Here is a 23,474-nt window from a genome sequence, read left to right on the forward strand (position 1 = left end):
TCGAAATCCTGCCTGTACTTTTGGTATTTCTCGGTCCACATACTGCTGGAGCCTAGCTTGTAGAATTTTGAGCATAACTTTGCTAGCATGTGAAATGAGTGTAATGGTGTGGTAGTTTGAACATTCTTTGGCATTGCCCTTCTTTGGGATAGGAATGTAAACTGACCTTTTCCAATCCTGTGGCCACTGTTGAGTTTTCCAAATTTGCTAGCATATTGAGTGTAGCACTTTTACTGCATCGTCTTTTAGGATTTTGAATAGCTCAATACACTCCATCAACGGACAGTCCCACCGGAAATGCCCCTCCTTGCCACAAGTAAAGCATACTTGCTTCAGCTGGGATCCTATTCCTTTCCCACTTGTAAGGCACAGCGAGGGCCAAGGGGGGGCCTGGCGCATGCACTTCCAGCTGGGCGACATTCTTGGGCCTCATGCCTCTTCCCGTGGGTGCGGGTTCAGCAGGTCTTGATCTCTCTGGGCCCCTGTTGCCATGGCCCCCAGGTGCTGTCTGCCTCTGACCCTCCTGCCAGGGTGGCCCTGGCCTGTCTCCTACATCTGGCTCCTCCACAGCCACAAAGGTTTCCATAAGTACGATGGCCTTCTCTAGGGTTTCAGGCCTCTGGTACCTAACCCAGTTTCTGGCTGGGATGGGCAGGACAGTTATAAACTGTTCCAGCAGGACCAGCTCAGCCACCTGTTCACTGTGGACTGCAGACTTAAACCATCTCAGCCCATTAGCCCAAATCTTCTGTCCCAAGGCCCTGAATGATGTACGACCCCTCTCATCTGCCGCTGATAGGTCTCTTCAGAAACATTCAAAATCCCTAGAATGGCCACCTTGACTAAATCATACTGGCTTGCCGCTTCTGGGATAAGGGTATGCACTGCTTCTTGGGCAGGACCCATGAGGCAAGACATCAGGATGAGGGCCCACTGGTCTTTGGGCCACTTTGCTGCCAGGACAACCCTTTTGAAGGTATTTAGAAAGGCTTCAGGGTCATCTTCCGCGGTCATCTTAGAGATCTGCATAGATCTTGGGCCTTTTCCTCCTATCTGCCCCACCAAGGTCTCAGCTTGAGGGCTTTGTAATCTCCCCAGCACTTGTTGAAGCAAAAAGCTTTGGTTCTGGAGCTGGGCAGTGAAAACTTGCTCTATAACTGTGTCTGTTGTGCTGCTAATTGCTGCAACAGGCATTGCTGCTCCTGGGCCTGGAGTCTTTGCTGTTCAGCCCACCTAGCCATCCAGGAGTCCACTGGGGTGGGGAGGGGATGACCTGTGCCCCTCATCCTGCCCTGCCCCCACTCTCCACCACTGTGACTGCATCAGGAGGGGGCTGCAAGCCAAAGACCCCCTTTTCCGGCTTCTCCATGAAGAGCAACACAAGAAAGATGGTGCACTCACCGGGACTTTATTCTTCTGTTACACTTCCACTGCTCGTTTCACCATCGCCTGCTCCGACTCCCTTCCCTCCTCTTACTATGGCAATGAACTGTGCTCCCCAGTCTGCTCGTGGTTTGCCCTGGCTGGCCTGCCTGCCAGTGGTAGCTGCGCTGGCTCTTCCTCAAACATACGTGCATTTCTTCCCTCTTCCCTCTTCTTCCTCTGCCTCCTCTTTATATCCATCCTTGCACACCACTCCACCCAACTCAGCTGCCTCAGTCCACAATCCCATACAGCTGTGCTCTCGCTCACATTCCCTGGCCACTGCCTTCTTGTGAGCTGCTCTCCCCACATGGATTCCCAGCCTTGCCCTGTTGTCTTTGGCCCTGCTCTGTGGAAGGCCCCAGGAAAAGGGGTGAGCCCCTCTGCCTCCTCACAGAGTGGCATGCAGCTATAGTGGAATGGTCAGTGGGACAGGAACCGATAGCCACTTATAATAACTTACTGCAGTTATTGAACCCAATATTGACTCATGATGCTAAGTTACAAATGAAAAGAGTGATAAAGATTCAAAGTGGAGGTTTGATATGGAATGCTGGGAAGCGAAAAAGGCACTGATTTCTGCATATCATTCTTACAAGACTGCAGTAAGGTCAGATATCTTGAGCCTTAAGAATCAATTACTAGAGAAAAAGAAAGTGTATAAACAGATAGTGACCAAGAAGAAGAAATATGGCATCAAAGCAACATAACCTTGGCTTATACAAGCAACCAAAGATGGAAGACTCCACAGCTTTCTGAAAACTGATATCCAAATTTTCTCCTACAGAGGTCTCTCCTTTAGATTCTTTAATTACACCTGATATTTGGGAAGCACACTTTAGGAAGATACATGCTGAGGTTGTTTATGAATTCCCTTCACAGAAGTTAGGGGATCTTCCTGAATGACCTCTAGTTTCTGTTAAAGAAATTTAAGTCATTGATTGATCAATGTAAGAGAGGGAAAGCCCCTGCTATTGACAATATTCCACCAGAACTTTTGAAAAATAGCACTAGTTAGTGGATGCACCCCTTGGCTTCATTATTTACTTATATTAACCATTCAGGACATATTCCAAAGGAATGGATACAGGTGATAATACAAATTTTTAAGAAAGGGAAGAGGAATGATATGGCTAATTACAGACCAATCAGTCTGCTCAACCTAATTGGTAAACTTTATGCCTGTCATCTGTTAGATAAATTAAAACCATGGCTTATTGTTGTTGTTGTTGTTCAGTTGCAAAGTCATGCCCAACTCTTTGCGACCCTATGGGCAACATTCCTCCAGGTTCTCCTGTCCTCTACCATCTCCCGGAGTACACCCAACCCAACACTAGAACAAGAAAATATATTGGCTGAACAGCAGGCAGTATTCAGGGAAGGTATATCAACTCTGGGTCATAATTTAATTATGCAATAATTGAAAAGTATTGCAGCTAAAACCACGGTTTCACTATATTCAGCATTTATTGACCTAAAGACTGCATTTGACCGTATATCTAGAGAAACATTATGGAAGAGACTTGAGGATGCATCTATCAACTGAAAGCTTTTATATTTGCGAGCCCTATACTCAAACACTTCTTTGAAAGTCAGATGCAATAGGATTGGGCATCTTACTGAATATTACCACTCCTATTCACTTTCTATATCAACAACATGGTTAGCCAGTTAAATAACCTTGATACACTTTCCCCTGCTTTAGTTGATAGAAAGATTCCTTCACTCTTATATGCCGATGACACAGTGTTACCCTCCAGAACTCCTGTGGGTCTCAGAAGAGCTTTTGAGGCATTTACTCGCTGTTGTAATGAAAACCAGCTGGAGATTAACTATCAAAAAACAAAGATGATGTATTTTGGGAAAATAATTAAAATCAAGGACTAGAGTATTAATGGGCATAGGGTAGAACAGGTTATCCGCTTTAAGTATTTAGGCATGTTGTCACCATCTTCAGGAGCAAGGAATGCCCATCAGGAATATGTGGTCAAGATTGTCCAAAGATTGGCTCAGGCTATATTAAGATTTTTTTTTCGTTCTGGTGGAGGGCAATATATACCTGCTGCCCTCACATTATTTCAGGCCAAAATATTACTGCAATTTCTCTATGGGACAATCAGGCCCAAAATCATTTAGTTTTTCCCCATTAGAAAGAGTCCAATCAAAATTTATACAGTCCATTTTTTTGTATGCCCAACTGTGTTTCTAATGCTGGTATGCATTTAGAATCTGGTTTGATTAAAATGGAGGCTAAGCCTCACCTCTATTAACTTTGGCTCAGATTAAAATACTGCCGCCAAGGATAAATTTCCTTAATCCTTTGGGACTGCTTTCAGTCATCCTGCTAACTGCAATCCATCAAAAGCTCACATCTTACGATTCTCTCCACAGACCCTTCTAATAATGGGATTGGATCAGGCAATAGCAATTATCAAAAAGAGAGTGTTGGATATCAAGCAGCAATGTGATATTAGTAGAGTACCAGATATATTGCCACCACAGCACCTTATGTATTGTTTTTGGAGTTTCATACTCTTTGTAGTGCTTTCTCTCTAGCAAGATGGTGAATACTCCCCTCAGTGATTCTGGAGGGGAGATACTGTAAGACACCTGTATCAGAGAGGGTTTGCCCTGGTGGTGCTGGAGAGGTTGAAACAATTGGACATGTTATCTTTTCCTGTTGGTTTTATACAGAAACATGTGCTAAGTTTATTTCTCTTCTGCTTAGAAGGTTGCCAGGCAGATCTGAGACTGAGGTTGCTAGGAAGCTTCTTATAGGAAATGCACTGTTCAGGAAATGCACTGTGCAGTCAACAACTCTTTGTGCAAGGTTTTTGCAGCTGCTTGTGAGATTCGCAGAGATATCATTTGTAATGTTTTAAAAAATTATTTTTTTTCAAATTTGTAACATGTAATATCAAAGACTTTCATATCATTTATGTGTTGTTATTTTGTCTAATTAGTAATTGTAATACTTTAATATATGGTGTCAACTGTAAATTGCCTATTATGAATGAGCTGGTTGTTGGCTGTAATAAACAGTTGTTGTCAAAGTTTGGTGAGCTTCCTTTCAGAGCTGTCCTTGGTCCACTAGATCAAATATTCCTGGAACCTGGTAGATAGCATATGCCACACAGCAAAGGGGATGCATTGGCATTTCTGAGACATACTCCATTTGTGGCAGGAAGTGAATTGCTGAGCTGAGCTGAGCTGTCCTTTGCTGTAGCTGTGGCTGAATGGAAAGAAGAGCTCACTGCTCCATCCCATGAGCCTCCTAATGCTGCTGATACTCACAGTGAGCCTAGGGGCAGGGAGATCAAGGAAATCTAGAGGGGGGCTGAGCCTTACAGCTCCCCATATTGCACAGCCATGGAAGGAAGACCCACCAAAATATAATGGTGGGTTCTGATATAATGGACTCTGCCACTGAGTACTAGCCAATAGACTAGGCTAGTAATTGGTTTAAGCAACTGAGGTTATTTCATTACGCACAGCTAGTTGACAGCAAGAAAGGAGGCAGTGATGTGCCAAGCACCAGTATTCAATGTCTGCTTGCATTTACCCAAGAATTTCTTGTCTACCTTGGTTGACTCAGTTACATCAGGGCAGATAATATAGCATGTTTCGATTTTGTAACACTTTTTGGGTCTTGAAATAGTATCTAAATGAAGACTTCATTGTGACTTTTAGGATAATAATATAGGATGATAATCTAAGATAGGATGTGTAATCTAAACTAGATTATTGCAATGTACTGTTTGTGAGACTTTCCTTGAAGAAGCTGCCCTTGTTTGGAAGCTGAAGTTTGTGCAAAAAGCAGCAGTCAGACTAATAACAGGAATCAGATGATCTGGTCATGTAACACCAATTCTGGCTTCCTTGCACTAGCTGCCTATATCTTTCCAAGCCCAATTCATAGTGCTGGTTTTAACCTGTAAAGCCCTATATAGGTTGGGACCACAATACCCGATGAAATGCCTCTCTTGACCTTCATCTACCCAGACACTATGATCAAATTCTGGGTCTACTTCTGACTGCCACTTCTGAGGGAGGCTTGGATGGTGGCAACAAAAAGAAGGGCCTTTTCAGTGGCGGCTACCCAATTGTGGAATGAGCACCCTGTCAAGTGCCAACTTTGCTATCTTTTTTGGCACCAGGTAAAGACCATCGTGTACTGCAGACATTCTGGTAGTTTACTGGAACTTGCTAGCTGTTTAACAGGTCATAAGATATTTTTTCCTCTTCATGTTTTATATTTGTTTTTAAATTTGGTATTGTAAATTTTAATGAAGCTTTAATATGTTTTAACATGATGTATTTTGTTAGTTTTAATGTGCTATTGTGAACCACCCAGAGAGCTTCAGCTGTTCAACGGTATAGAAATTAATCAATTAAAGGTTAAATCAGATTTTTTTTCTCTACACACCTAGCTTGAAGAGAGTGCCTCAAGAAGTGCACAGTGTTTCATTCTCCTTTTCAGCTCTTAAGATTGCTCACACATGGTGGGCCACAAAGTGATGAGAAAATCAGAGAAGCTTGAGCTTGACAAGGTTTTCCCAGTTCTACCTTTAAGCTTGCCCCATTCCTGTTTTTAATAATGACTTGTTTTAACTATTGTTTGAACAGGAAATGCACATTTCAAACACATTTCTTGAACCTGCACACCCAAATATGTACTTCCTGCCATAAACTAAAACATAAAGATCAACATTTTAAAAAGTGAATGCTTTAAATTAAAACACAAGTTCAGTACATGCAAGATTCTCGCTGACTCCAGACTGTGCATGTATTTGTGTTTACATCCCTGTGGTTGGATGGGCACATATGACTAGTTAAATCTGGACATATTGCTTGTGGCATGAGGGGTAAAAGCTAACTACTGCAGTATTAATACAATGGCCAGGATAATGTGTATCTTTATGTTCTCTCTGTCTCTCTGCCTCTCTCTCACACATATTACATCTTTAAACCTTTGTTTAGTGAAAAAGCGTTTGGAGGGGAACAGCAATGAAATGTCAAGGGCCAACAGTTTTCCTGAAGACATGGATCTCATCTCTGAAGAGGCAGCTCTGCCTGCTGTGTCTGATGTTTCTCAGTAAGTGCAACCATAATAACTAGTCCTCGGTGTACTTAAATAGAAAAGACATTTGAGTATGTGGCAACCCTCCCTTCTCACTGAATGGTTTGGCTAATTCCCACAATCACTCCTCATCTAGGAACAAACATGCCACATTCTGCACATGATCAAAACCGCATAGTTTTTGTTTCCTATAATTGCTCTGCATATCTTTTCATTTCATCACAAATATTTTAAAACTGATTGTGCAGTTCCTGAAGATAAAAAACAAGAATTGTTCAGTCTTCTGAGCACTGTTAACATACACTCTGTACTTTGTGTAGTGCACATAGCTATAAAAAGTAAATTCAAATTGTTCATAATTTAATTTAATTTAATTTAATGACAGTTGATTTAGGAAAACAGTCTCTGTTTTGTTTCTGTTCTGCTAAATTAATGGTTAAAACCAATGGTCTTAAAAGTGTGTGCCATGAAACTGTAGCCTGCCTCAAAATTATTAAGAATTTCTTAAGGAAAATACTCCCTAGCATCCGTCTCTTGTTTCTCCAATTCACTGTGTCCTGTGGTCCACTGCTCCTGCATTCTATTTTCACTAAGCTTTTCCAAAATTATTTCTAAAACTTAAGCATGCCTGGTTTGCAAATTAATTGAAAGCTAAGGCAATTTTCCTCTCCTACTTTGCTCCTCCCTCCCCCTGTCCCCCAATAAATCTGGGTGGGGGGGGGGGGGGAAACAGTCCTGATTTGATTATATGCCTCATTTGCCCTAAGTTTCTTTTGTGGCAAGTTCTATTGATGTATAGATACACACCTAAACAGTGGCAAAGCATGATACAAAAGAACCTTGATACAACTGTATGCATAATCATGTTCATTAGATTTCCATTCTGCTCATTATACAAATATTTCCAGGTGGTTTACAGAGTTTATGAATCTTAAAAATACAATACTGTAGCAGAATAAGAAATGGTTTGCATACAAAATATAAACACACAGAGACATGCATGTGCTGTCAAATGGGCTAGAGGCAGATTTGATCATATTTAAAGTAGATTCATTGTCATAGATAGTACTTAAAGAAATCATGATTAAACTCTGATGATATGGATACTGATGCGTGGCAATTCCAATGGGCTGGGATGGGGGGATTGTCCACTTCTGCTCTACTCTAAATCTATCTCATGCTGAGTGTTCACATGGGTGTCCAGCAGGAAGCAATTCCAAGTGAGTCTGTGAGGCCAGCTTGTGTAATTCTGCTTCTTCACACATGTCTCGCAGACTTTGTATAATTTGCACAAAGAACAGTTTGCTAATATTCCTGAGCATTTGCAGATTTGATAGCTTAGCTTGCTTCTTGGCCAGGACCAAGCACAGGAAATAAGACTTCCAAGCATAAGAGAGCTGGATTCTGGTAGGATCGTGCATCCCTAGATATGGACTTGATGGGCGAGAGAGAATGGAATTACACAGAAAATGTGTGTGTTGAGGGAAGAACTGAAGTCTCTGTATGACTAACTCTGGACCCATCCCATTGTTTCATTTACTTTAGCATTTTACTTATTAATAAAATTCTTCACTCCCACATCTTAATGTAATCATGGATAGTCATATCAAGATTACATTTCTGTAGTGTTTATGTATTAATAACGGGTGTACATGTACAGGATAATAATGAAGCAAAGGAACTTAATTGTGCATGCCCAGAGCTGTACAAATTCAGGAAAAAACAAATGGAAAAATGGAGTATTAGATGCACTTCTGAAATAAGGCCACAGAACTCCAACATTGTGGGACAGGGAGTGGGAACTTAGAGATGATTTTTAAAATGGAAGCATTTCTAATTTAAAAACTACTTAGCCATTATTTAACCAATCAGTCAACCAAGATATTTTTTGATTGACAAAATAGCCAATCATAATTGAATGAAGGTGAAATTCTTGTTATTTTGTCTTTTGTAAAATTAAATGTTATTTAATTTTAAACTTAACTTGGCATAAGCTTAAACTTAACTTTGAAGGGAAAGTCCCTCCAAAGGACTTTTGGTTTAGGGCAGTGGTAGCGAACCTATGGCATGTGTGCCACAGTGGGTACACAGAGCCCTCTCTGTTGGCATGTGAGCCAAGTCACCCCAGCATTGCTCCAGCAGCCAAGCAACGGATAACAGTGCACTTAGGGGCCATGCACATGCTCGGAAAGCAGTAGTGGCACCAGATGATGACATCACGAGCCATGACTCATTTGCTGCAACTCGTCCAACCTTTCACATGGCCGGTCAGTGCACTGCCAAGGACACACACACACACACACACACACACATTTGCTTGGACTGGCTGTGTTGTTGTTATATTGCAGTGTTGACACTTGGTAATAAATAAGTGGGTTTTGGGTTGCAGTTTGGGCATTTGGTCTCTAAAAGGTTCGCCATCACTGATTTAGGGTGACCCTTTCCTGCATTAATTGCATGAATACAAATAACATGTTCTTCTTTGTTACGGTGAACAGCAGTGCCAGAAAAGGCTGAGCAGCCTTGGGACCATGGAGGATGCAGCAGGTAGGTTTAACTTTCTCTCCCTGCTAGAGTCTGCCTTTCTGAAGTTGCGATTTGCATTTCAAAGGAAGTCTCTATTGGCTTCAATTGGCTTCCTTTGACTTTCAGATTCAAAGAGCTGGTTTTTTTGGTCAGAACTGTGTCAGGCAGAGAAAGTGTTAAATTTGGCTCCTCATCCTTTAGCTCCAAGGCTACTCAGGCTTTCTTGGAATTGCTGTGTACATAACAAAGATGTACACATTAATTGTATTAGCATCAAATTTGATGTCAAGTTTCATGTTTAATTCGACCCTTAGACTCAATATATTTAGGGTGCCTTATGGCTAATGGGGCAGAATAATAACCCAATAAATAAATACATTTCTTAAACTTCCAGAAATGAATTTAAGCAACAGACGTTTTGAAAGAGCATATTCAACTACTGAAAAGCCACAGTATGGAGCTTTTCATTAGTTTGGAAAAACTTATAGTCCTTTGATTAGTATGAAGATGAAGGACTTCCCTAAGCCAACTGAAAAAGCCGTGGCAATAAAAACAAAAGCTTATTGGAAAACTTCTCAGTCAATTCTGTAATATGTAATGTAATTGCCATAGTAATATGTTGATCAAGCCAGCAGCTGCTTTTCCTGTAGGAAGGATGGTAACAGCATAACTAGTATTTGAACAAGGTTCACATAACAGAGTCCCACTGGCACAATATTCTAAGTTTTATTTCATGATCTGCTGGGATACTGTTATGGGCTTCTGAAAATAGTGTTCTGATAACAGAATAGTGTATTTTTAGGAGGAGTTGTTCATATAATGTGACAAAATATTAGTTTATGTTAGGTTTGCATGTGCATGTATTGTACTGAAAAAGTAAAACTGGGTTTATGTATGCTAACTAAAATACTATCTTCTTTGTGAACAAAATATAATTCAGGTAGACAGTTTTAACTCCTAAGGTTCTGCATGGCCTAAGCCCTAGAGCTGGCATGTCCAAAGTCTGGCCCGGGGGCCAATTGCGGCCTGTTTTCAAATTTCGAATGGCCCATAGCCTCTTCTCCCCGCCGGCTCAGCCTGTCACTCATCCCCACCGGCCGGCATTTTTCCCTTCACCACACAGCGGTTCCCGCAGCTGTCCCCTGCTGCCTCCTCCTCCTTCAAGGTTGGTGGTTATATTTCACCAGAAGATGGCAATAGACCTGAGTCAGCACTCTCGCCACATGACCCTTGTGACACAAGGCTTGTGTGCCCATTTCTAAAATGGCGACTGTAACTAAAAAAGGAAAGTTGACAGCGAGGGCCGCCACTTCCAGGACAAGTGGAAATTGGAGTATTTTTTCACTGAAATACGAAACAACTGTGTCTGCCTAATTTGCCAAGAGACAATGGCTGTTTTCAAGGAATTCAATATCAAGAGGCACTACCAGATGAAACATGCTAACTACAACAAGCTAACTGGGAACGAACATGGTGAAAAATTGAAGGAACTGGAAGCTGCTGTAATGGCACAGCAGCGCTTTTTCACAAGAGCCCGTGAGTCAAATGAAAATGCCACAAAGGCGAGCTACGTGGTGGCAATGCTGATTGCCAAGCACTGCAAACCTTTTACTGAGGGTGAATTTATTAAAGACTGCGTGATGAAAATGGTGGAGAAAATTTGTCCTGAGAAGAAGCAAGAGTTTGCCAATGTTTGCCTGGCTCGTAACACTGTGGTATGGAGAATTGAAGACATTTCATCTGATATTAAGAGACAGTTAGAGGCAAAAGGAGTGGAGTTTGACTTTTTTTTGTTAGCCTGCGATGAAAGCACGGATGCATCTGACACTGCTCAGTTATTGATTTTTTTGAGAGGAGTGGACAATGAATGTGAGTGAAGAGCTACTTGATCTCCAGAGCCTTAAGGACCAAACAAGAGGAACAGATTTATTTGTTTCTGTTTGTTCCGCCGTAGATGACATGAAACTACCGTGGAATAAAGTCACTGGGATTATCATGGATGGCGCATCTGCCATTGCTGGCGAGCGAAGTGGATTATCAACCCTAGTCTGTAACAAAGTCAGCGAAGAAGGAGGCAAAGCTATAAAACTCCACTGTATTATTCACCAACAAGTTCTCTGTGCCAAACATTTGAAATATGATCATGTTATGAAACCGGTGATGAAGGCTATTAATTATATTCTCTCCAAAGCCCTGTGCCACCGCCAGTTTCAACAGTTTCTACTCGACATCCAGGCTGAATACAGAGATGTTGTGTATCACAACGAGGTAAGATGGCTCAGTCGGGGGTCTGCACTGCAGCGCTTCTACTCTCTTAGGGAGGAAATCAGACTATTCTTGGCAAAAAAGGGACAACCGATGCCAGAGCTATCTGATCCTGGTTGGCTGACTGATTTTGGATTTTCAGTTGACATAACATGATATCTGAACGTGCTGAACACGAGCCTTCAGGGGCAAAATGCAGTGGTAAGCTAACTGTATTCACATATCAAAGCCTTTGGGACCAAGCTGCTACTTTTCCAAAGGCACCTGTCACAAATGCAGCCCAATACCACACATTTCTCATCGCTGCAGGAAATAATGACCAGTTTTCCACAGAACAATATGAGTGTGCAAATAAGGAGGTATGAAGCAGACATCTCATCTCTGGCTGAGGAGTTTCAACAGCACTTTCAGGATTTTGCAGCTATTGAAAAGGAGATCATGCTTTTTCATCTCCTTTCTCTGTGGACCTGGATGACACTCCAGACCACCTGCAGCTGGAGCTCATTGAGCTGCAGTGTGACGTCGAGTGTTGCAGTCGGCACCAACAGCTCCCTCTTGTCAACTTTTACCACCAGCTGGATAAAGACAGGTTCCAAGAGATTCGAACATTTGCTAAGAAAATGCTGAGCTTGTTTGGTTCGACATACTTGTGCGAGAAGATATTCTCAGTTATGAACATTAACAAGAACCGCATGAGGACGAGACTAAGTGACTTTCACCTGCGTGACATCTTGCGCATCAAAACCACTGTTTTTGAGCCAGACCTGGCCTATATAATACAGTCGAGATCTCAGTATCACCCTTCACATTAGTGTAGTTAAGTTATTTGTTTAGTCTTTCATAAAATAGTTCATTTGCATTTAATGTTAATGGTTCAAAGAATGTCAGGCTGAATGGTCGGCCCCCACACATTTTCACCTCATCAAATCTGGCCCTCCTTGCAAAAAGTTTGGACACCCCTACCCTAGAGCCTACATCCCTCAAATACCAGCTTTCACCACATGAGGGCCCTTGCCTACTAAGATCATCTTGGGGGACCTGTTTTGTATGCTATCACTGAGTTGTCAGAATGACCACAGTGAGGGTTGTGGCTTCTTGGTAATGACCCAAGGAAAGGAAATGAATTACCTAAGGAAGATTGTGGTATTTAGACAGGTTTTTCCTCTTTCTCACTCTGCTTTGTTTTTTGTACAACATTCATTGGCTTATATTGAGGAGAGTTTATATGCCACATTTTTGGGCACCAGTTAAAAAATCTTAAGATTTTCTCTATTGTCCAGCCAACCACTTAGGTTTGGGAAGAGTGAGTTTAATTGGTACTTTAAAAATATTTTAGAAAAGGCTGCAGCTGTATCTCATATGAACATTTTAAAGAAGTATTAATTTGCTATATTAAAATTGGCTCTAAAGCATTGTTTAGAATAATACTTGCCAAAAATGTGCAGTGGTCAGAAGTTATAGTTGAAGAACAGTATATTTGATGGTGACGGGCCAAAATAGGCTGAAATTGTTGTTATACCTCTGTGTAGTGAGTGAAGCTGACCGCCACTCTTGGTAGACATCCCAGGATCATCATGACTGGGATTCTGAAGAAGAAGGAAAGAATCCAGGAGGAGGCCTTTGAAGTGCCCTCAAGTTTTGCTGCCCAAAGTTTTCCATGCCAATCAGGAGAGCAGGAATGTTTTGGAAGGAGCAGACAGAAGAGCTGTTGCCTTGCCTGGCCCTTGACCCCAAGATGAGGCATTAGAAGAGACAAGCTGCCCTGTTGGAACAGATGAGTGTAGGTCTCATGACCTGGCCCTTCATCAGTGGGCACTATCTGGAGCCCACAGTGTTACTGAAAAGGAAAGATCTTGGGGAGAAAACCCCAGCTGAGGTTCAACTTAGCCTTAGGAGGCTAAGATTCCCAACTTATCAGAGGGCTTTTAGAATTGTTTTGTCTTGTAGCTGTGAAGTGCCCTTAAAGATTTGCCTTGCAAAGAGACTGCCTGGTGTTTTGGAACCTAAGGCCAAGAAGGATAGGGCCAAGTTCACAATGTTGTGTTATGTATTAATGTATCTTATTCAAAGAGTTCCAGGCAGTATACACAGGGTTATCCTATTTGCATGTAGGAGTGAAGGAAGGGAAGAGAGCGGTAGACTTGATGCGTTGTGACCATTGCAACTTCATCTAGTGAATTTTGTATCTGAGTAATCCAAGCTCCTCCATTAAGATGGTCCAGTTAGTGGATGAGTATTAGACTTTACCCCTTTTAAGTACCGCTTGGAACTTCTGTTTGGACTGGGACTACAGTGTTTGTACAGTGCCTTAATTATGCCACTTTGCTTAACTCCATTATAACTGTGCTCCTATGTCATATTTCTTAACATATTGTTTCTTTTTTGAAAAACAGAAGTATAACCAGGTAAGCTTAACTTAATATGTTGAGATTGCTTGAAGTGTGATAACAGCATGGTTGGTTTTCATGCTTGACCCTGTACTTCTTGACTGTGAATTGTTTCGGAATCTGATTGTGTTTCCATGACTGGTTTGTATGCAGTGGGTGTTGGCTCAGCCTGCAGTTTCTAACCACTTCACACAGCCATCTCCACAACACCAGAACCTTGATGCAGAAAATATACAGCTTAATTTGAGTTAGAAGTTAGTTCACAGAGCCTGTTTCCAATGCCAAGGTTTAAATATGACACATGGTAGGTAACATAGACCATATGGAGAATGACTTCTCCCATCTTCTATGCAGCTGTTTGGGATTAGAGGGCAATGTTGTCACACTGATGTATCAAATCCTAAAGAACCAAAGCTCCAATATTAGAGGTTCTTGGTCTTTCTAACTGCTTGTATACCATAGTCAGACCATGACAATGGGGTTAAGGTTAACCCCTCCACATCTGAACTACCAGCTTCCTGTCCCATTGAGAAGACCAGCTCCAGGGCATGGCTGATTACATGGTTTGGATCAATGACAAGTTAAGACAGCCCCAGTGACATGTTAAGACAGCCCCTTCATGGTGGCCCTGAAGTCCTGAGCTGCCCCAAACAAGGCAGCCTCAGTGTGAATGTTCATGTCCCCCAGGACCAAAATCGCAGGAGTCCTCAACACCAACTCTGAGATCACCTCCATCAGCTCGGGCAGAGAGACTGGTGGGCAGCAATGTGGGTGGTACACCAGCAGAATTCTAGTCTGTCTCGTGAGCTCAACACAAGCTACACTCAGGATCTGCAGCTGCATGAACAAAGAAGTCAGTAGGGAGAGAACATATTCTTATGGACTATGGCTACCCACCCCCTGGCTCTCTAGGTGATGTTGGTGCTGTACCACAGCTGAGATATGAATTCCCCCCATTTCTCCCACCCAAGTCTCAATGATAAACAGCAGGTTGGCCCACTCATCAACTATTGTATTGTGGATGAGAGAGGTCTTATTTTGAACCGACCTGGCATTTAATAGCAGCACCACCAAGCTGGAGGACTGGCAAGAAACCCTTTGGCTGGGGGAAAACCAGAAGAGGGGGCAGATGCAAGGTACCTCGCTTCTCCTATGTTAGCCTGTTAGTCTCCCACTGCCATATTGTTTGTTTATGTGTTTGTTAGATTTCTTTGAAAGTCACCCAATAGCATCATGCTCTGTTTCCCCCTACCTATCACTGCCCCTATGACTGTGCTCCCTTACTCCTTATCCATTTCCAGACACAAAACACAGTATACCTGACACTAACTATCTGTAACAGCCTCAAAAGTTCACCAGCCTAACCACTGGCCATAGGTCCTGAATAGGAACAGCCACCAAATGGGTGATGCCCTTTGGCACTTGCCCAAGGGTGCTGCCCTGGCACTGGCCAGAGGTAAGTAGGGCCCTGGCACTGAGGCACTTCCCCCGCAGTCCTCCTGGCCACTGCCAGCTGCCACCAAGCAGTGCTGGTGGTTGTGGGGGGGGGTGGCAAAAGGGTGAGAGATGGTGTCTGGGGGGTCTTGGCATCATTGCTTAATATCACAGTTCTTTTTGTGTAGCCTATTACCAATGCACTTATGTAAAGTATGCATTGGTAAAATAGCTGGAGAAGTTATATTTGATTTGACTGATGTTAATTTGGCTTTGTGTTCATTTTTCCAGTGTTCAGGGGCACACATGTACTTGATGAAGGCAGTTGTGTTAAGATTGTTCTTTGCAGTGGTTTCTCACTGACACAGTTGTGCATTGGTGATGTAGCTAGGGAAAATAAGAGAGATAAATGAAAGGTAACTGATGACCAAGACTCCTGTACAAAAAATAGTTTGCAAAATTCTCCTAGTTAAACTGCAATTTAGAAGGAATGGGATGTATGGCTTAGCAAGCTCAAGAAACAACAAAAGGAGTTCATTAGAGATCTTTTCATTCTGAGTCACAACACAAACATTACAACATTGCTTTGGTATTTGTTGTTGTTACGTGTTGTGAAGTTGTCTCTGACTTCTGGTGGGCCTATGAATGAAAGACCTCCAAAATGTCCTATCAATGACAGCACTGCTCAGCAATTCTAAGTTTATGGCTGTGGCTTCCTTTCTGGACTCAATCCATTTTTTATTTGGCCTTCCTTTTCTTCTTTTGCCTTTGACTTTCTCTCGCATGATTGTCTTCTCTAAGTGAGTGTTCCCTTCCTTGTCTAAAGTATAACAGCCAGTTTTGTCATTTTTTGTTTCTATGGAAAGATCTGTTTTGATTTGATGTATGACTCACTTGTTCATCTGTCAGCCCAAGGTACTCACAAAGCTCTCTTCCAGCACCATGTTTCAAAGACTTAAATTTTCTTACTGTCAGAGTTCTTCATCATCCAGTTTCCACACCCATACATAGTGATCAGGAATACAATATAGTGGATGATCCTGTGCTTGGTCTCCAGTGAAAACCCCTTACCCTTGTTGATATTTTTGATTTCCTTCATTACTGTCCAAAGTCTCAATCTTCCCCATATTTCTTGGCTGCAGATCTTTGTCTGAATTGATGACTGAGCCAAGGTATGCACATTCTTTCACAATCCCAGTTTCTTCATTCTTGACATTAAAGTTGTGTTGACATTAAAGTGATTCATTTATTTATTGTTTTCTTTATGTTCAGCTGCAGTCATAGAAACATAGAAAGATACAAACAGAGCGAGTCAGAAGGGGTCTCCTGGGCCATCTAGTCTGACCCCTGGCTGCAGCCAGCTCCACTCATGACATGCCCACCTTGCCCATGTCTAGCCTATCTTTGAACACCCTCACTGATGGGGCCTCATCCACCTCCCATGGAAGCCCATTCCATACCCTCAGGGTCCTAACTGTCAGGAAGTACTTCCTGGCATCCAAATTGAATCTTGGTTCCCTGAACTTTGCTCCATTGGAACCCGTCCTGTCCTCCTCTGCAGGGAAGAACAGGTCTCTACCCACCTCTGTGTGACGTCCCCTCATGTACCAATATGTTGCCAACAGATCCCCTAGGAGTCTCCTCTCTTCCAGGCTGAAAAGGCCCAGTTCCCTCAGTCTCGCCTCATACGGCATCCCCTGCAAACCCGCCACCAACCTTGTGGCCCTACGCTGCACTGACTCTAACCTGGCTATATCTTTCCTGTAATGAGGGGTCCAAAACTGAACACAATACTCCAGTTGTGGGTGCACCAGAGTCATATAGAGTGGTAGTAATATGTCTCTCGATCTAAAAGCCACACTTCTGACTATGCAACCAAGGGTGGCGTTCGCCCTTTTGACCACCGCATCACACTGCTGACTCATGTTTAGCCTGCAGTCAACCAGCACCCCGAGGTCCCTTTCACAAGTGCTGCTCTCCAGCCACTTGTCACCTAACCCCTTATGACAGCCATTCCTATGCCCCAAGTGCAAGACCTTGCTCTTGTCCACATTGAATGCCATCCTGTTGTCTCCTGCCCACTTCCATAGTCTGTCCAAATCCTTTTGGATCTGGAGTACCTGCTCCTCAGTTGTGGCCACTGCTCCAGTTTTAGTGTTGTCTGCGAATTTGATCAGCAGACTGTTCACCCCTTCTTCCATGTCATTGATGAAAAGATTAAACAGGATCAGACAGAGCCCTGGGGGACCCTGCTTGTCACTGGCCCCCATCCTGATGATTCCCCACTAATGGTTGCCCTCTGCCTTCGGTCAGTCAACCATGCCCTAATACATCGGACAGTGCATTGGTCTAACCCAGGGGTCGGCAGCCTTTAACACTCAGAGCCATTTGGACCCGTTTCCCACAGAAAAGAAAACATCGGGAGCCGCAAAACGCTTTTGACATCTAAAATGAAGATAACACTGCATATTTCATTTTTTACCTTTATGTGATGTATAAAAAAACTATAGTGTGTTGCATTTATGAAATCAATGAACTGCTACAGAGAAAACAAATTTTTATTTCTGCATGCAACAAAAACATTTTGAACTCTGAAAAAAAAGACGCTGGGTTGAAGGTTACTTTCAAATAAAATATTCAATGTCTATTTGAGTCCTCCTCATATTTATGAAATAAAAAGCTGAACTTAAATTATCCACCTGCAGCAAACCAAACATGCCACCTGCAGGAAACCAAAAATGCCATCTGCTTCTGTGTGCCCTCATCCTTTTATCACATGGTGAAATATTGAACAAACATCCCTCTCCCAATGTAATAATGTTGCTGGAATTTTTATAAGAATCTTCTTAAAACAAAGAAGTAGATCCATATCTTCAGCTGCAGCTCTTGTTCTGTCACTGAAAACTGTTATTTTTAATCTTACATTATAAACTAGTAGGACTCCTTTCAAATATTTTGAATAGAAGAACAACTTCCTGCAGAGTCAAAGTCAGTGCTAAAGGGCTGCATGCATTACACAGCAAACCCCATAAATTTGTCAGCAGTAAAAGCAAATGAATCTACCCACGTACCATTAAATGTTCGGTTTTCTTCAGAAACTTTTCTTTTCTTCAATTTATCCATGGTTGGCCTACTGGGGGAAAAAGCTTAGTAAATCTGTGCAGGTCACAGATATAGGTGTGTTTAGTGACTGATTAGCAGATAAACAGTCAAGTGATGTGAATTGTGACAGGTCCCAAGCACAGCTTTTAACATTCAGAGGAAGGAGATTACATTTGGGCAAAGAGAATCTTTTCACCCGCGTTTTGTGTAACGTGAGAGCCTGCAGAAAGCTTGTTCCACTCTTTCCCTGCACACTAGCAGAGGCATGTTGCAATTTATTTAACTCACTAGCCCGGCGTTCCTGAGTGGAAGCCTCATCATCACCTGTTGGTATTTTGTAACTCGGAGCCTTGATCGCTGATTGGAGTCTGTGCTAGTGCATGTTTTGAGTGATGGAGCCACAGCAGAGGGATTCAAGAGCCACGTGCGGCTTCAGAGCCGGGGGTTGCTAACCCCCTGGTCTATTCCAAAACTCAGTTTCTCAACCAGGATATCATGGAGCACTTTGTCAAAGACCTTACTGAAATCCAGGTAAATCACATCCACTGCATCCTCTTCATCTAGCCACTTTGAAACCTTGTCATAGAATTCCACAAGACTTGTCTGGCAGGACCTGTTTTTGTGGAAGCTGTGTTGAAAATTGATTGATTGATTTTTTTTTTAAATCAGGACCACTGACGCCACCCTCCATTACTAATTACTGAAGAGATGTTGCCTTATATTTTTGGTACCTCTAGGAGCTGTTTGTGTTGCCTTATGGTAGATGAGACCCAGCTCATTTTTTCTGCCCATTCTAAAAAAGTTCCAAGCCTTGACAGCTCCATGATTACTATGGTTTTTCTAATCCTAGCCCTTTACCTCAATGTAGGGCTGAAATCCCCCTGCCTCAATGCAGATTTCTAAAATCCCAGTGTTGTACCACACACAACTGTGTCGTGAAAGTGAAAAGAGCCAGTGAATACTCTGAACAGGGGCATAAGAGAAGCACTGGCAAGTTGGTAGGCATTTTGCATGGGTCTTACCAACTAGTTGAGCCCTGGTTTGATGGTCAATATTCTATGTATTATTAAGTCATTTTCTCTTTCTTCCTTATCAGTGGCACTCTTAACTGTCTTTTAAAAATACAGTGGTACCTCAGCTCACAAATGCCTCAGTTCATGACCAAATTGGGTTGCAAACAGAAATTTCAGAAAAAAATTATCTCAGGTCGTGAACTCTGCATTGGGTGACGATCGTGATCGCGCCTGTCTTCCCTACACAGGCGTGATTGCAGTTGTGCTATGGGGGGGTGGAGATGGCCGCGATCCTTGTTGTTCTTTGTCACTTTGCTTCAAATTTTTGTGATTAAAAAAATAGTTACAGAATGGATTAACCTTATTGACATTGAACCTTATGGGGAAATTTGACTTGAGTCATGACCAATCTAGGTCATGACCAGAGTCGTGGAATGAATTAAGTTTGTGAGCCAAGGTACCACTGTACAGATCTGTGTATATAGTCTGTGTACCTTCAAATGAATAAAGCACACCAATTCTTCAGTTTGTAACTGGAGTCATTTTCTGTCCTAAAAATGTCATGTATGAAATATGCACAAGCATAACTGTTTGTATATCCTACCCATTTTATTTCCCCAAGTGTGGAAAATAGTACTAGATAAAACTTTGGACATTAGAGGGCACTCTGTCATAATGAAATGGTGGAAATTTTCCCTGCTTCAGTTTTCATCAATCATGATTATAATAATAACTTATAAAGCACCTGTGGTGAACATGTTTTTGTGACAATTACCTACACAATGATTGGGTGAATTAGCTCATCCTCACAGTCTGATTTAATACTAAGTAATTTGTCATAGTTGTACCATGTTGTCTAGCACACAAGGCTGAATCTGTGTACCTTGTAGCAAGCATTGTTTGTCAGGGTTTAAATAGCAATTGGTAGCCTGTGATTGAAATGGATGTGCTCTGCAACGGAACCAGAGACAGACAACCACGAAGCTGTCGTAGTTTTGAGTATAAATAAGACTACCATGTGGCCAAGTTGGCTACATTTTACTCAGTTGATTGACACGCTACTTGATGGTCATTTTGGCATTAATTGGACCATATCCTGAACTTTCATTAAAAGGAGAGAGGTAGGCATGGCATGCACTCATGCTCTCTCCCTGTCCCCCACCAACCGATCAAGTTTCATGCCTGTATAAATTTGGTTATGATGCAAAATGAACAGGCAGCATTTTGATCAATATTTTAGTTGACAGAAATTGGTTTGGCCCATTGGGAACCTCAGCTATGTCAGACATGTAAAGAAAGTGATATCCTGCACATATTCATTGTAGAAATAAAGTATAGCAGCTTTTCCCAACCTGGTGTCCTCCAGATAATATGTGCTTCAATTCCCAGAACTGGCTATTGGTTATGTTGGTTGGCATTGATGGGAGTTGAAGTCCAAAAGTCTGGAAGGTAGAGTGGCAAAGATTACACTAAAGTGACAGCTCAACTGTCAGGAAATGGAACTTCATGGTTCCTTATGAGATGGTTAAACTTACTGTTAAATGTACAGATTACTAACAGAATTGAAGCTGTTTGCATTTCCAGCCAAAAATTAAATTTTCAAAGCATTCCTCAGGTGTACATTGCTCTGTCGGATCCTTTCCTAGGGAATACTGGGAATGAATCCTGGAAGTAGTATAATTAAATCACAAAATGTATAGACTGGTGGTTCTCCAGGGATATCTAATAAAAGACCATGAAAGAGAATTGGTAAAGAACTTGGATGAAATCCAGCTGACAGAAGGGTCAGTCATCACATCCACAATCCACATCAGCAAATGTGGAGGAGGAGATTCCCATTTCCTACTGCAGATTCCTTTTCTTTCCAAATCAAAGGGCTAGGGATCTTCTGAAACACTTGGGGGGGGGGGGGGAGTTAGGAGAAACAGCAGGAAGCAGAAGAAAGGAAATTTTTGTTGAATGAGCAAAAGACTGTGCACGAAAATTGCATGCTTCCCAATTGCTTTAAGAAAAGAAAAGCTGGGGACCATCCAGTGTATCACTGAAATGGAGAAAATAACTTTATTCGATGTGTGATTAAATGTAGATATGAATTCTTGTATTTACTGGATGAAATACATGCAGTAATGAAATAATAATAGTAAAACTATAAATAAGACCCAGATACTATCATTTCAGTTTTATGATTGTTTCATGACTTGCATTTCAGGCTTTGAGTTTTATCTGTATTTTGCAAAAAATTTCAAGGAGCCTCTGAATTGAGAAACATAGAAACAGAGCGAGTCAGAAGGGGTCTCTCAGGCCATCTAGTCTGACCCCCAGCTCTACTTGCTCTGCTCATGACATGTCTACATGCAATAATCAACCATACTCGTGCATTACCTCAGAGAGATAAATTTACAGGTACAACTAATTTTAAAGTTTATGTGTTTAACTTTATTTGCATTGAAGGCTGATGAATCAATAAACTCATGTTTTCCAGAACTACTGTTCTGAGGTTATTAGATGGAAATGGTTGTGTATCAGTATCTTGAGTAAGTGCTTAATTTACATATTCATCATCCAAAGTAGGGCAAAAGGAGTGTTTTTCTCAGACAGCTTATGCCAACCAATAGCAAGTACAGTTTGCTTTTCTTTCTTGGGTTATAATTTTGCAAAATAGTTAGATGCTTTAGATTAAGATGTCAGTTTCCAAGGCCCCTTTCTCCTCCATTACTACATAACACATTTAGAGATGCTATCACTCTGTTCTTTAAAAACACACGCAAAACAACCCCCCCCCCCCCACACACACACACAATTGCTTAGCAGTTTGTTTGTATTGCTAAGGCAATTTATCTCTGGTCTCTAGGTCAGAATGAATGTATCAGCCCATTATTGTACAAAAAGCTTAGTGTATGGCCACTCAAGCCTACTGTCATTGCACGCTGTACTGGGTCCTGTGCCTTTCATTCCATGTGACTGTTTGACTTTGCAGTGTGCTGCAATGGCATTTTTCATAAGTTACTGATACTTATCTCCTCCTGGTTTACTTTAGCAGGAGTATGTACAGCCACATAGCAGCAAGAGTAGATCATTCCGATGGGGTCTACTTAGTCAGCTGTAAGCAATATATTGTTTTGCATTTTTCATTTTCCTGTGTGGTAGGAAATTTGAGGGAAGTGGTCATTTTAAAATATCAGTTTTCTAATGAGAAGAGGGTACTGGAGACTTCTGAAGTGTATTTTAATGTATGTTTGCAAATATATGCATTAATCATAGGGCAGTGGGCAAACACTCAGGGCTAGGCCTGTTAAGCAGTTTTGGTTTGCTCTGTGCAGCCCTAGAAGCTCTCCACCCCACCTCAAGGCTGCTTCTTCCCAGCCATTTGTAAATCCTTGCCCTCTGCTTTCTAGTCTTACTGTATAGAAAGAGACTCCTCTTTCTATCCAGTCTCCAGCATGGATCCAGACAAATAGGATGTTTCATTGCTTAGTAGGCTTTATTTATTTATTCATATATTTATCTGCTGGTTATAATTGCCAGAATGGCCTCCCTAGACAGTTTGCATAATAAAACCTATAACTAAAAGCAAGCATCACTTTAATGTTGTGCCCATTAAAGGATCATCTTTAACTATTAAGTGAATACAACCTTAAGTGATGCACACACTGTTGGACAAATTGTTGGTGTAAATTTCATCATAATGAGGAATGTTTGGTGATCCATTTTTCAGAGTTTTGAACTGCAGAATATGTTAAAAGTTTCTCAACCCACATAGGCTAGTGCTACATATGGAATCACACACAAATGCCTTCATAGATTATCCCCAAATCACTGTCATTTCTCCCAGCTAAGAACCATTTTACATATGCAATGTATCAGGTATAGTTTTTGTTGGAGCAAATGTTTTGCATTTGGCTAATTAAAATTACATTGGAAAACTGGAATGTCATGGAGAAGAGTGCCTTTAATTTTCATGCATTAACTTCCTATGTACAGGATTATTTATTCAGGTGATTAAAACATGTAATTCCCTACCCATTTATGTATTTATTCATACTATCAATATACCACTAAATATTTCTTTAAAATCCCAAAGTGGTTTCCTTATAAATATTGCAATAATTAAAATCACATTTAAAATACAGTTTTAGGAACCATGCAAAACAACACAATGATGATGATGCAGAATAGTACAGAAGCAGTAACATGAAACAGCCTGCTTAATTTAATTACAGGCCAGGGAATTCCTGAGTGAACAGC

At 41.7% G+C, this 23,474-nt stretch overlaps 1 protein-coding gene across 1 annotated transcript in view; it reads left to right on the forward strand.

Annotated features, from left to right (window-relative positions):
- The window catches only part of LOC123017177 (potassium voltage-gated channel subfamily KQT member 1-like), a 485,580-nt gene that overhangs the window by 92,586 nt on the left and 369,520 nt on the right, over nucleotides 1–23,474 (forward strand). Inside the window, exons 12-13 of the mRNA XM_044418339.1 lie at nucleotides 1,745–1,753; nucleotides 6,403–6,517. Of these exons, the coding sequence (XP_044274274.1) occupies nucleotides 1,745–1,753; nucleotides 6,403–6,517 (124 nt within the window). The remainder of the gene's footprint in view (nucleotides 1–1,744; nucleotides 1,754–6,402; nucleotides 6,518–23,474) is intronic.

The sequence above is a fragment of the Varanus komodoensis genome, unplaced genomic scaffold (genome assembly GCF_004798865.1).
Source record: "Varanus komodoensis strain SLA01 unplaced genomic scaffold, ASM479886v1 scaffold9, whole genome shotgun sequence".
NCBI classification, from domain to species: Eukaryota; Metazoa; Chordata; class Lepidosauria; order Squamata; family Varanidae; genus Varanus; species Varanus komodoensis.